The sequence below is a fragment of the Pseudorca crassidens genome, chromosome 1 (genome assembly GCF_039906515.1).
Source record: "Pseudorca crassidens isolate mPseCra1 chromosome 1, mPseCra1.hap1, whole genome shotgun sequence".
NCBI classification, from domain to species: Eukaryota; Metazoa; Chordata; class Mammalia; order Artiodactyla; family Delphinidae; genus Pseudorca; species Pseudorca crassidens.
Window position 1 is genome coordinate 76,305,984 of NC_090296.1, and position 12,724 is coordinate 76,318,707.

Genomic DNA, 12,724 nt, shown 5'->3' on the forward strand with positions numbered 1-12,724 from the left:
GTTTTGAAGGGATTACTATTAACAAGTGATAACTGTAGTTAATTCGTAATTTTTTCTTCTGCAGATGGAACGAGAAATGAGGCACAAACTGAAAACAGCCTTTAAAAATTTCATTGAGAAAGTAGAGGCTCTAACTAAGGAGGAACTGGAATTTGAAGTGCCTTTTAGGGACTTGGGGTAATGTATCTCCTCCTCTTTTCGGCCTTTAGAAAAATTAGTTATTCTTCCTTTAATAATAATTTAACATGACATATCATGTCCTTTTTCCTATGGACATCCATTCCTTCTTGGAAATGTTTAAGGGCTGGGGTGAATGGCTTAAGACTGAGAGGCTCCCTCTGGAAATGAGTTTCCAGCAAGCATGCTGGAGTTGTGTTTGGAATGGGAAAAGGAAAGAAGCCTGTTGTGGCAGCAGCAGTTTCTCTTGCAATGAGCCCCATCTTAGGTGAGTTTCTTGCTGTCTTTCAGATTCAATGGCGCTCCCTATAGGAGTACCTGCCTCCTCCAGCCCACTAGTAGTGCGCTGGTAAATGCTACAGAGTGGGTGAGTATTTCTGACCTCTTTTTAGGAAAACAAGTGTTAGAGAAAAGAAAGCAAGAGGGTAGACATTTTGAAAACTAGGTCCTTATTGCTTTGGATTTTCATTTTTGATACTTATCTTAGGTATAAAACTTACTGAACAAATGATTCTTTAAAAGTCTCTTTAGTTTTTAAAGATAGTTTCTTTACATAATTTCCTTAAATGTATTCTCCTTGAGGAAAGATTTTGATCTTGCAGATCCTTTCACTGGGGCTTCTTGGTATCTCGTATTTAGTCTTTGCCCCCAAAAACAAACAAAAAACAGTTTAGTTATCCTTTGTGTAGTGATTTTTAGATCCTGAAAGTGTTTGAAAATGCTAGTGCTTTGTGGGAAGTATTTTTATGAAAATAATCCTGTTCTTTCCTGACAGCCACCTTTTGTGGTGACGTTGGATGAAGTGGAGCTGATTCACTTTGAGCGAGTCCAGTTTCACCTGAAGAACTTTGACATGGTAATCGTCTACAAGGACTACAGCAAGAAAGTGACAATGATCAATGCCATTCCTGTTGCCTCTCTTGACCCCATCAAGGAATGGTTGAAGTAAGTAGACCTGCCAGCAATCTCCCACTTAGCCCATGAACATTGTACCATAGAATATGAGTGTGGTATGTCATACATAAAATCTGCTGGTGTACTTAGTGAAACTGCCTTTGGGTTGTTATCAACCAGGACTCGAAAATTTGGGATCTGTTAGACAGAGCCACTTTTTCCTGAATACCCAACAGTAGTTTATGGATGTAGGAAAATCAAAATCTAAGATCTTTTTTGATTCTACTTGATGGGTATATAAAAAGATCCATACACGTGTGTAATAATTTATTTACAAAAAGTGGGGGATATTTCTTTCTAGTTCTCTATTTTTACGAAAAGATGAGAGAATATATTTTTTTTTTAGCCTTTGACATTCATATACTGACACTTCAGCTAAAAGAATTCCTCATAGAAGTACCGGAACCCCGATAAAAAGGGAGACATCACTACATAGGTAAAGGGTGAGGCATGTGTAGCCATGAGTGTAGATTGCTCTGCCCTCCTTCCCCCTCCACTTACCTGTGAAGGGGAGGCACTATAAATATAAATCTCCTCTTAAGAAATGGGTTGAGAGAGCTTAGAAATAGACTGTGAGAAAGATACAAGTTTATAGTTAATATGAGGATTTTCCTAAGAAACATATGCAGGTAAGTGATATGGTATCACAAATACTTATTAAGTTTGTATGACTTTTTAAAATCAGCTTTATTGAGGTACAATTTACATGTAATAAAATTCTTCAATTTAAGTATATGATTTGATGTGTTTCAACAAACGTGTACAGTCTTGTATCTACCATCATAATCAGGATATAGAATATTTCCTTTGCTCACAGAAGTTCCTCATACCCCTTTATAATAGTCATTCCCCTCCCTTCAGCCGTCACTGGTTTCTGCCACTATGTATTTTGCTTCATCTAGAATTTCACATAAATGGAATTGTACAAGTATGTAATCTTTTGTATCTTTCATCCTTCACTTGGCATAATGCTCTTGAAATTGATTCAAGTTGTTCTACACATCATTACTATATTCCTTTTTATTACTGAATAGTATTCCACTCTATGGAGAGTCCATACTTTATTTACCCATCTACCAGTTAATAGATGTTTGGGTTGTTTCCCGTTGGGGGTCTTATGAATAGCTGCTGTAAGTGTTATGTACAGGTCTTTGTATAGACATATGTTTTCATTTCTCTTGGATAAATGACCTAAGAGTGGGATTGCTGTGTCATATGTTTTATGGTTAAGTGTATGTTTAACTTGATGAGAAGCTGCCAAATCCTTTGCCAGAGTGGCTGGAAAACCTACAGCATGTGAGAGTTATAGTCGCTCCACATCCTCACCAATACCTGGTGTTGTCAGTCTTTTCCGTATTAGCCATTGTGGTGGGTGGCTGTCTCATTGTGGTTTCAGCTTGCATTTCCAAGATTACTGATGATTTTTAGCATTTTATGCTTATGTGTCATTCTGTACTTTTAATAAAGTATATTCATGTTTTTTGCCCATGTTAAAAATCACATTGCTTATTACTGAGTTTTAAGAATTTTTTAGGCTGGATATAAGTCCCTCATCGAATAGAGGGTTTGCATATATTTTCTTCCAGTAGTTTCTATGCCTTCTCATTTTCTTAAGATGTCTTTTAAAGACCAAAAGTGTAAATTTTTCATGAAATATGTTTGATCAACCTTTTTCTCTTATAATTTCTGCTCTTTATGTTTTATCTAATAAATTTTGCCTAACCCAAAGTCATAAAAATTTTCTATTCTCTTCTAGAGTTCCATAGATTTAGGTCTTATATTTAGGTCTGTGATCCATTTTGAGTTATTTTTTTTTTTTTTACTGTGGTGTAAGAATCAAGATTCATACTTTGCATATATGTAGCCAGTTATTCTAGTTCTCATTTGTTGGAAAGGTTATCCCTTACCCATTGATTTACCTTGGCATCTTTGTTTGAAAAAAAAAAAAGAATATGTAGGAGAGGGTCTAATTCTGTATTGTATTCTGTTCCATTGGTTTATGTGTCCTTACACTGATACTGTACTGTCGTGAATATTGTAGCTTTATAGTAAATCCTGAAATCAGGTAGTGTAAGTCTTCCCACCTAGCTCCTTTTCAAAGTTGGCTATTATTATTTTGGCTCTTCTACGTAAATTCTAGAATCAACTTGTATCTTTCAACCAACTGGTTTATTTTGTCTAAGTTTATCAATTCTAGTATTTGTGCAATCATATATCCCCTTTCATTCCTAATATTGATAATTTCCTCTTTTTGTTAGTCTGGTTAGAGGTTTATCAATTTTTTTTTTTTGATTTTTTTTTTTTTCCCCATCATTATGAAGTGTCTTTTCTTATTTCTGGTAACATTCCTTGTTTTGAAATCTACGCAGTGTGATATTACTATAGACTTCTAGCTTTATTTTGGTTAGAGTTTGTATGGTGTGTCTTTTTTTTGTCCCTATACTTTTAACTTACATTACTTTATACTTAAAGTGATTTACTTGGAGACACCATATATTTGGGTCTTACTTTTTTTAATCCATTCTGAGAATGTCTACCTTTTAACGGATTGCTAAAAACAGGCCATTTACACTTAATTATTAGCATGGCTGGGTTTAAATCTGCCATCTTTTTTTTTTTCTTTTTTTTCTTTTTTTTTTTTTAAAGAAGGTCAATTTATCTACCTACCTACCTACCTGCTTTGGGTCTTAGTTGCTGCACTCCGGATCTTCGTTGCAGCATCTTCGTTGCGGCATGCGGGACTTTTGTTGCAGCACGTGGGCTTCTCTTTAGTTGTGGTGCATGGGCTCAGTAGTTGTGGCATGCAGCCTCAGTAGTTGCAGTGCACTGGCTTAGTTGCTCCACAGCATGTGGGATCTTAGTTCCCTGACCAGGGATCGAACCTGCATCCCCTGCATTGGAAGGTGGATTCTTAACCACTGGACCACCAGTAAATGTACCATCTTGCTATTTGTTTTCCCATCTGTTCTTGTTGCTTTTCTTCTCTTTTTATGCCTTCTTTTAGATTAATTTTATGATTTTTTTTTAAAGATTTTTTTGATGTGGACCAATTTTAAAGTCTTTATTGAACTTGTTACAGTATTGCTTCTGTTTTATGTTTTGGTTTTTTGGCTGCACGGCATGTGGGGTCTTAGCTCCCTGACCAGGGATGGAACCCGTACCTCCTGCATTGGAAGGTGAAGTCTTAACCACTGGATCGCCAGGAGTTGTCCCTAGATTAATTTTATGATTCTTTATGATTATCTTCCTAGTTCGCTGATTAGCTCTACAAATCTTTGTTTTACTTTTATAATGATTACTGTAAGGTTTACATATACATCTTTAGCTTATCACAGTCTGCATTCAGATAATATACCATGTCTGTTAGAAGGTTGTTATGCTTCCATTTCTCTACTTCTATCCTTTCTGCTATTATTAATCATCCATTTTACTTCTAATATACTGTGAATTCCACAATTTATTGTTATTATTTTAGCTTCTAAACAGCTATCCTTTAATTTACAAAATGAGTAGGGGAAAGTCTTTTATATTTACTCACATATTTACCATTCCTGATGCTGTTCATTCCATTGTGTAGTTCCACAGGGATTTTTTAGTCCTGTGCTGCTTTTTATGCAGTGTTTGAAAAGTGTTGTTCCATATTTTGTTTGGTTTTCTGGTTGTTTAAGGTGCAAACGTAAATCTAGTCCTTGGCACTCCCATCATGGCTAGAAGCAGAAGTTTCAGTGTTTATGATTGTGCCCATAATGGCTTGATGCTAGTCTTTCAGACAGGTTTTATGCTGAAGGTTTCTTGTTGTGGTCCTTACTATTATTGTTTTTTGGTTTTCTTTTCTCTTCTTTCCCACCCACTTTGATTCTGTGCTCCTCAGTAGACGTGAATAAATGTCATTAGAGCATTTCTTAACACAAGGCACTTTAAATACTAAAAAAAGGTGCTCTCGTGAGGGCTAGTGCTCTGGGAGACCAAACATCAGATGTTTGGGTACGTTGTGGTGGCACAGCGCAAAGAATACCTGCTCCCAAGTATGCAAAGGGTATCTGCTCTTTAGAGATGTTAATGACCAAGATGACACGGGATGTTCTCACAAAGTATAGAGGATTGATTTTGACTTTATAATGTTATTTTTCCCAGTTCTTGTGACCTAAAGTACACAGAAGGAGTACAGTCCCTCAACTGGACTAAAATTATGAAGACCATTGTTGATGACCCTGAGGGCTTCTTTGAACAAGGTGGCTGGTCTTTTCTGGAACCTGAGGGTGAGGTGCGTGAGTGTGGGGTTTCTTTTCTGGTACATAGTGTTGCCCATTATCATTTGGGCGGTTAGGAGAATGCCATATAAGTAGTACGTAGGGGACCAGATCAAACGGGAGAAGCTCTGAATACAACTTGGTATTGTTGTTTCTCCAAGTTAGTTTTACAGGTAAATGATAAATTAATTGGGCATCGGTAGCCACTGACAAGATTTGAGATTACAAAAACTGTTCCTTCAAAGAATTTCTTAGTATTGGGAGAAAATTCTTCAGGTAATCTTGCAAAAATTGTTTTCTAAAAAATTGCCCTCCTACCTCTGTTTAGTGCATTATTACCAACAGTATGTCTGTGGTTAATTTTCCTGGGTAAAGAAGGATGAAGTGACTCTAAGAAATAAGAATGAGATATTTAGGGTATCTAGTGATTGTACCTTATATTAATTTTAATTAAGTCTTTGTATCTCTTGGTCACTCAGGGGTTTGGGTGTTTTTGTTTCATTTTTTCATGTAAGATAGAAATAATGCTGGTGTGCTAAGTGGGTTGAATTAATTCATTAAGTTAATAAAGTAAGTGTTTAAAAAAAAAAGGAAAACACCCAGTGTACAGTATTATGCTCTCTCTAATTCACCAGGGGAGTGATGCTGAGGAAGGGGATTCTGAGTCTGAAATCGAAGATGAGACTTTTAATCCTTCAGAGGATGACTATGAAGAAGAGGAGGAGGACAGTGATGAAGATTATTCATCAGAAGCTGAAGAATCAGGTTAGTCTTCGTAGGAAAAAGTGTTCATGACTTCTTAACCTAATGTCATTTCTGGAGGCTTTAGAAGGGAAGAATTTTATCATTCCATTTTCCATTCCTGTCTAATAAATAATGCTTAATCAATGTTATTGCAGATTATTCCAAGGAATCATTGGGCAGTGAAGAAGAGAGTGGAAAGGATTGGGATGAACTGGAGGAAGAAGCCCGAAAAGGTAGATTTGTTGTTGTTGTTTTATTTTTTTGAGGCACAGGTTTCAATATTTTTTGCCGAATAAGAGTAACATAAGAACAATATAAAACTGACGTGGAGCCACAGCTACAACTTCATTGACCAGAGAAGAAAATGAGGTCTGGAGTGTGTCCGTGCTCTCCAGGTGGCACAACTCTGCCGACTTGGATGCTTTTTTCATCTGCTCAACCCCCCCGGTGGGCCCTTAGCCATGATAGTCTTGTAAGGCTCCAAAATTAGGCTGTTTGGTCTCCAAATCTAAGTCCTATAATAGTCTAGCTTTCTGGGCCTCTTCCAGGTTAGGAATGTTTTTGTAGTACTGGTTTTAATTACTCTGAAACCAAATGCCAAATGTAAATGAAAGTTGAAAAGGAAAGTACTGTACTGTATCCCAAGCATTGTGATAAGTCCTTTGCATAGATTACCTTTAATCCTAAAACAGTTTTCCATTTTATAAACAAACCAAGGCTCAGAAAGGTTAAGTACTTGCCCAAGATTACACAACTAGTAAGCAGCTGAGTAAAGATTAAAACTGACTCCAGGGCTTCCCTGGTGGCGCAGTGGTTGAGAGTCCGCCTGCCGATGCAGGGGACACGGGTTCGTGCCCTGGACCGGGAAGATCCCACATGCCGCGGAGCGGCTGGGCCCGTGAGCCATGGCCGCTGAGCCTGCGCATCCGGAGCCTGTGCTCCGCAACGGGAGAGACCACAACAGTGAGAGGCCCACGTACCACAAAAAAAAAAAAAAAACGGACTCCAAAGTACCTTCTCTGTATTATTTCATGCTGTGTCCAACAGTGTTAGATACCTAAAGCTAACGTCTAGCTAACTAGTGCCACGTTCTTCTGTTTAGCCGACCGTGAAAGTCGCTATGAGGAGGAAGAGGAACAGAGTCGCAGTATGAGCCGGAAGAGGAAGGCATCTGTGCACAGTTCAGGCCGAGGCTCTAACCGAGGTTCCAGACACAGCTCTGCGCCTCCCAAGAAAAAGAGGAAGTAACTTCGGAACTTTGGCCCTCAGCTCCATTCTTCCTTCAGCCAATCCCTGAAAATTTTACATGACATAGAAACTGTATTTTTCCTTTTTTTCTTTTGAAGTTTTGCCATTTGTGTTTATGGGTTTAGGGGGCCATTTGTGCGGACCAATCTACTTGGGGAATTCCAGGCCCACCAGGACACGTGCCAATGGCCCCATCCAGATGGCAAGGGAGGAGGTGTTCTTGAAGAAGGGCAGAGGCTTCCGCTGTTAATAAATACCGTTTCGTTCCTCTCTCTTCCTGTCACCTTCTGCCAGGACATCGTTGGCTTCTGACATCTTATTCTTTGATGTCTCAAAGCCGTATTTCCAAGACATTGGTACAAGGTGCCCCTTAACTACCTGTACCATGGTTCTTGACCAGCAGATTCAATCCTCCATCCTACCCTACTGCCATGATCTTCCTCACATCTCTTTAAGTTCCATCTTTGCAGTACTCAAGAAAAGGTTCTTGGAATTTGCTAATGGTGTAAACCATACAACTTGAGCTAGTGAGTCTGATCAGGCTGGTACCTCCATCTGAGTTCTCCTGCTTTCTTGCCTCATGCAGATTCTGAGGTATTTCTGCTGCCTTGGAAGACATAAGAAGCAGTGATACTCCCTGGCTTGGTTTCATCTTCTTTACAAATTCACACATGGTACAATGGTAGAAGCAGAATTACCACTGTTTTTTTTTTTTCTGATATATGAGGAAAAATGGCTGTGTCTCATGTACTGCTTCTAGTGAAAATCTAGAAGGAGGCTCGAAGGAGTCAACATTTAGATCTGGAAGGGGTAAGTCGTGCCTTGGGCCTAGAATACCCTGACGAGAAAAGAGAAGAGGAAGAGAGGCCACATCTACAACACAGCCTCTCGTCACTGCTGCTCCTTGTTTTTACTTGTCTCGCATTGTCCTGTATTTATCACAATTTCTGTTGAACAGCTTTTTAAGTATTTGGGGAGTTTATCTTGCCATCCTCTCCCTCCTGGTTCTCTCTGCACCCACCTGTCCCACTGCAGTTCCTTCTGTGTTCTGTGACTTTAAGAGAAGGGGGGGGAGGGGTCTCGGATTTTGTTTGTTTGTTATTTTCTCCTTAGCAGTAGGACTTGATATTTTCAATTTTGGAAGAACTAAGAGATAATAAACTGTGGTTTTTTTTTTGTTGTTGTTTGTTGTTTTGTTTTTGTAAATTCACCTTCTGTGACAGTTCTTTTGCAGTTCCTGAAAGCAAGCCTGCTTCTCGCCTGGAAAAGTACCAAGCCATTAGAGAATAATTCCCTTAATCCAGCTAATATCTCAGAAAGAAACTTTCATCATTCTAAGCTTTCATCATTAGCTTGAGACATCATAGTAAACCAAATTCATGGTAGAACAAGTTGCTTTATAAGAGACTTTTTACTATGGTTCCCTCAGGGTTTAGAATGGAATAGCACTTGCCCATCACAGAACCAAATCTTCAGTCATCTCCTTGTAAATAGCATGGAGGGCGGCAGCAGCTTGAAGGGACACCTTCAGCCTTCCTATGGGGGTAGCCTGATCTTCAGGGCTAACAACTGTTGGAAAAGGAAAAAGAAACATGTCAGACAGCAGTGTCATTCATTGAAAAACAAACACTTAAATACCTGGTATTTTCCACATTAAGTGCTGGGGATACTAAATAAAGTTATACCTCATATTTTAGTGGGACTCAATCTGGTGGAAGACGATGGAAAACACACAGTCATCACAGTATAGTATGGTAGGTGCTGTGATGAAAACTCTAGGTGCTTTGGGAACACATAGAAGTGGCACCAATCCAGAATGCAGAATCGGAAAAGGCTTTCTGGAGACAATCCATTAGTCTTCAAAAAGTAAAAGATATTCTAAGCACATACAGCACGTGCCAAGATAGGAGGACAAGTTTGGAAAACTGTAAGAAATGGCAGAAATGAAGCTGTACTGATAAGCAGGAGCCAGAGCACAACAAGCCATTTGTCTTGTAAGGAATGTGGTTTTAACTGAAGGGGTTAGAAATTACAGTTTTTTAATTGGGTTCTAGAAAAGTGGGTCCATTCTTTGGGGAATATATTCCAAGGGGGCACAAGTAGATCAGGGAAGGTAGTCATGAGGCTGTTGAGTGAGTAATTCAGGAGAGAAAAAAAGGGTTCTGAAGTTTAACGGAGGTGGGGACAGATTCAGAACACTTCAGAGGTAAAATTAATAGGATTTTATGATTGAAATGTTGGGAGTGAAGAGATTAGAATCAAGCATGACCATTCTGGGTGGGTAAGAGGAAACAAGGTACACAGTTTTCAGAACACAGTAAGGGCGGCGAGAAAGTCTGATGTTTAAATTTGAATGAAATCAAAACAATGTGTCTTTTCAAAATTTCCATGTCTCAAACACTGGAGATTCATAATAGATTCTAGTTGTCAGGAGGTATGTGGGCTAAGGTACACAACTGATTACATTCATACTTGATCTAGAAATAAATATAGCTGTAGGGATTTCAATCCAGATTGTCTCATCAACTTTGTAGTGGTAATTATGTATTAAAGGTAAAACAAAATGTATTCACTATTAGGATGATTTCCTTAGACATAAGTGGAACTGAGGAGCACAGAAACATATCACTCACTGTCTAGCTCTTGCTCTTGGATGTCTCTTCCCGATTCCAGGATCTGCCACAGTTCCAGATATGCGTAGCCTACTTCTTGACATTCTTTCTTTTCCTCATCCATAGGGTCACTTACCACTGTAAACTTTAAACTAAAGGGGGAAAAAAATCCATTTAACTCAGTACTGCTGATACCCTTAGGCTTAAAAAAATAATAATTAAAAAAAAAGATAAAAGTAACCATAAATTATACATTGTATTCCCTGAATCCCTTTCCTCCATTTTACAAGACTACAACAGCAAAAGACTGAGAAATCGTTTTAATTTAAAGTAACAGGTCTGGAAGGAACTAAGACTTGAGGTAAAGTAGTTGATCAAGTTGTCTCAACTGTTGAGATATAATTCCTTTTAAGATGGTTTACAGTTTTGCTGAAAGATTTGAAATGGGCAGTGGAGGTGTTGAACAAAAACCAAGATTATGGAAGTTAGAAGAGGTTTACTTCTAAATAAAAGTGTTATGCCAAGCCTGAGCAGAGTAAAGGAAACAGAAGGAATACAGAATTGCAAAATGAATATAAAAGGTGTATTCCTTAGAGTTGTAAGTCTTGGAAGATGATACTGTAAAGAACACAGCACAGTTCCTCCTAAGCAGTGAGCAGTTAACAGCAATTACAGGACCCACCTCATACCAAAATCCACTGATGCTCAAGTCCCTTATATAAAATGGTGTAGGATTTGCATATAGAATATACTTTAAATCACCTCTAGATTACTTATAATACCTAATACAGTGTAAATGCTATGTAAATAGTTGTAAATACAATGTAAATGTTACATAAATAGTTGCCGGTACATGGCAAAGTTAAATTTTGCTTTTTGGAACTTTCTAGGATTGTTTTTTCAAATATTTTTCATCCACCATCAGTTGAATCCACGGATGCGGGGGGAACCTGCAGATAACAGAAGGCTGACTATTATTACCTTGACTTAGTCTAGCAAAGAATGATATTGAATTCCAGAAACTGATACCTATTAAATTTTTTGAGGTAAAGTTTACATAACATAAACTTACTATTTTAACCATTGTAAGGTGTACAATTCAGTGTTTCTTAGTATAATCACAATGTTGTGCTACCATCACCACTATCTAATTTCAGATCACGTTCATCACCACAAAAAGAAATCTATACCCATTAAGCAGTCACTCCCCACTCTTCTCTCCCTCAGTCCTGGTGACCACTAATCTACTTTCTGTCTCTCTGGATTTGCCTATTCTGGACATTTCATATTCCTATTAATTTTTTAAAAGCTAACATTGGTGGCTAATAGAAAGTGCTAAGGGAGCAAGAATAGCACCAAAAATTCAAGCGTTTTAAGTCACAGCTAAACGCGATTAAGCTGAAAAGAAGAAATCCTGAAAGTGATGCATTCACAGTCATTAAGCAATATTCGTTTGTGATTATGTTTCTGTATCCGTAGTGAGAACTTCAACAAAGCAAAGGGATAATACTGACTCCTCCACCCATTTTCCCAGGAAATATACGGTAACTCACATCACCGCATCACGTGCACAATAGCAAGTGCTTTAGGTAAACTATGTTATTTCAGTATCATCCTCACCGGAGCCTTCAAATTAAATAATACGTCAAACATCACAGAGCTAGTAAGTGGAAGAGTCAGGATTCAGAACCAAGTCTGTGTGATTACAAAGGCAATGTTCTATCTGCTATATCATACAGGCAAAAAGAAAATCAAAGGTAAAATCAATTGAAATCAAATTGAGCAGAAGATCACAAAAAGAAAAGAAAAAGATTACCACTGTAAAGGAATAAAGGAAGAGAGAGTTGTAGGAATGCTGAGAGGAGAAAAAAAGCTAAATTTAACATTAACGCAAAAGAGAAACGACCAAATCTCTTTCCATTTCCAAAAGTTACCAGTAAGCTTATATCTGTTTAAGTCCACCGTGATACTGAAGTCAAATTCACGGTTTATTTCAACTGGCTCCTTTTTCAGTCCTTCTTAGGACTAACTGGAGACAAAGTAAATGCAAATTAAATAAATTTATTGGGCTGTTAGAAAAGTAATAGATTAGAACACCAGTCCCATACTACTTCTTACCCACACACACGAAAAGGAGGTAGGGTTGCCAGATTTTGCCAAAAACAAAAGAAAACCCAGATGTCCACTTAAATTTGATTTTCAAAATTCAGCTAAATGAGAAATTTTTTAGTCTATATATATATATATATATATATATATATATATATATATATATATATCCCATGCATTTCATCTGGAACCTCTAAAAGGAGGGCTTCTCAGATTATATGAATAATGACAATTGGCTTTCCTAAAACTTAGGGCAGACCCAGAATTTACTTCAAAGTATTTCTGTAGAGAAATCATTTTTAAGTCAAAAATAAAATTGCTATTATAAAGGCATAATATTCGGTAAGCTAGCAATGGTATGGTACTATGTTTGAGAGAAATGAATCAAATTATCCTAGAGTGTCAAGGCGTTTTGTCCTTTCCGTAGGGGGCACTAAGTATTCAAGTAAATTGCTGCCTCAAAAAAAAAAAAAAAAAAGTGCTTATCAGGGGCTGGCATGGGTGAGAAATGAACTAATCCTGTGAGATGATATAATTTACCAGGTAGTTAGTCACAAACATAAATTAGACTCAAGTAGATGGGAAATTCATTAGGAGTATATTAATATGAAAGAAGTTATTAAAATATTC

At 37.7% G+C, this 12,724-nt stretch overlaps 2 protein-coding genes across 2 annotated transcripts in view; one reads left to right on the top strand and one right to left on the bottom strand.

Moving 5' to 3' along the window:
- The window catches only part of SUPT16H (SPT16 homolog, facilitates chromatin remodeling subunit), a 32,131-nt gene extending 23,581 nt beyond the window's left edge, over positions 1-8,550 (top strand). Inside the window, exons 20-26 of the mRNA XM_067741231.1 lie at positions 65-177; positions 469-544; positions 953-1,122; positions 5,266-5,395; positions 6,017-6,146; positions 6,281-6,358; positions 7,228-8,550. Of these exons, the coding sequence (XP_067597332.1) occupies positions 65-177; positions 469-544; positions 953-1,122; positions 5,266-5,395; positions 6,017-6,146; positions 6,281-6,358; positions 7,228-7,373 (843 nt within the window). The 3' untranslated portion in view covers positions 7,374-8,550. The remainder of the gene's footprint in view (positions 1-64; positions 178-468; positions 545-952; positions 1,123-5,265; positions 5,396-6,016; positions 6,147-6,280; positions 6,359-7,227) is intronic.
- The window catches only part of RPGRIP1 (RPGR interacting protein 1), an 85,501-nt gene continuing 80,743 nt past the window's right edge, over positions 7,967-12,724 (bottom strand). Inside the window, 2 exon segments of the mRNA XM_067741380.1 lie at positions 7,967-8,942; positions 10,007-10,137. Coding sequence (XP_067597481.1) covers positions 8,830-8,942; positions 10,007-10,137 — 244 coding nt within the window. The 3' untranslated portion in view covers positions 7,967-8,829.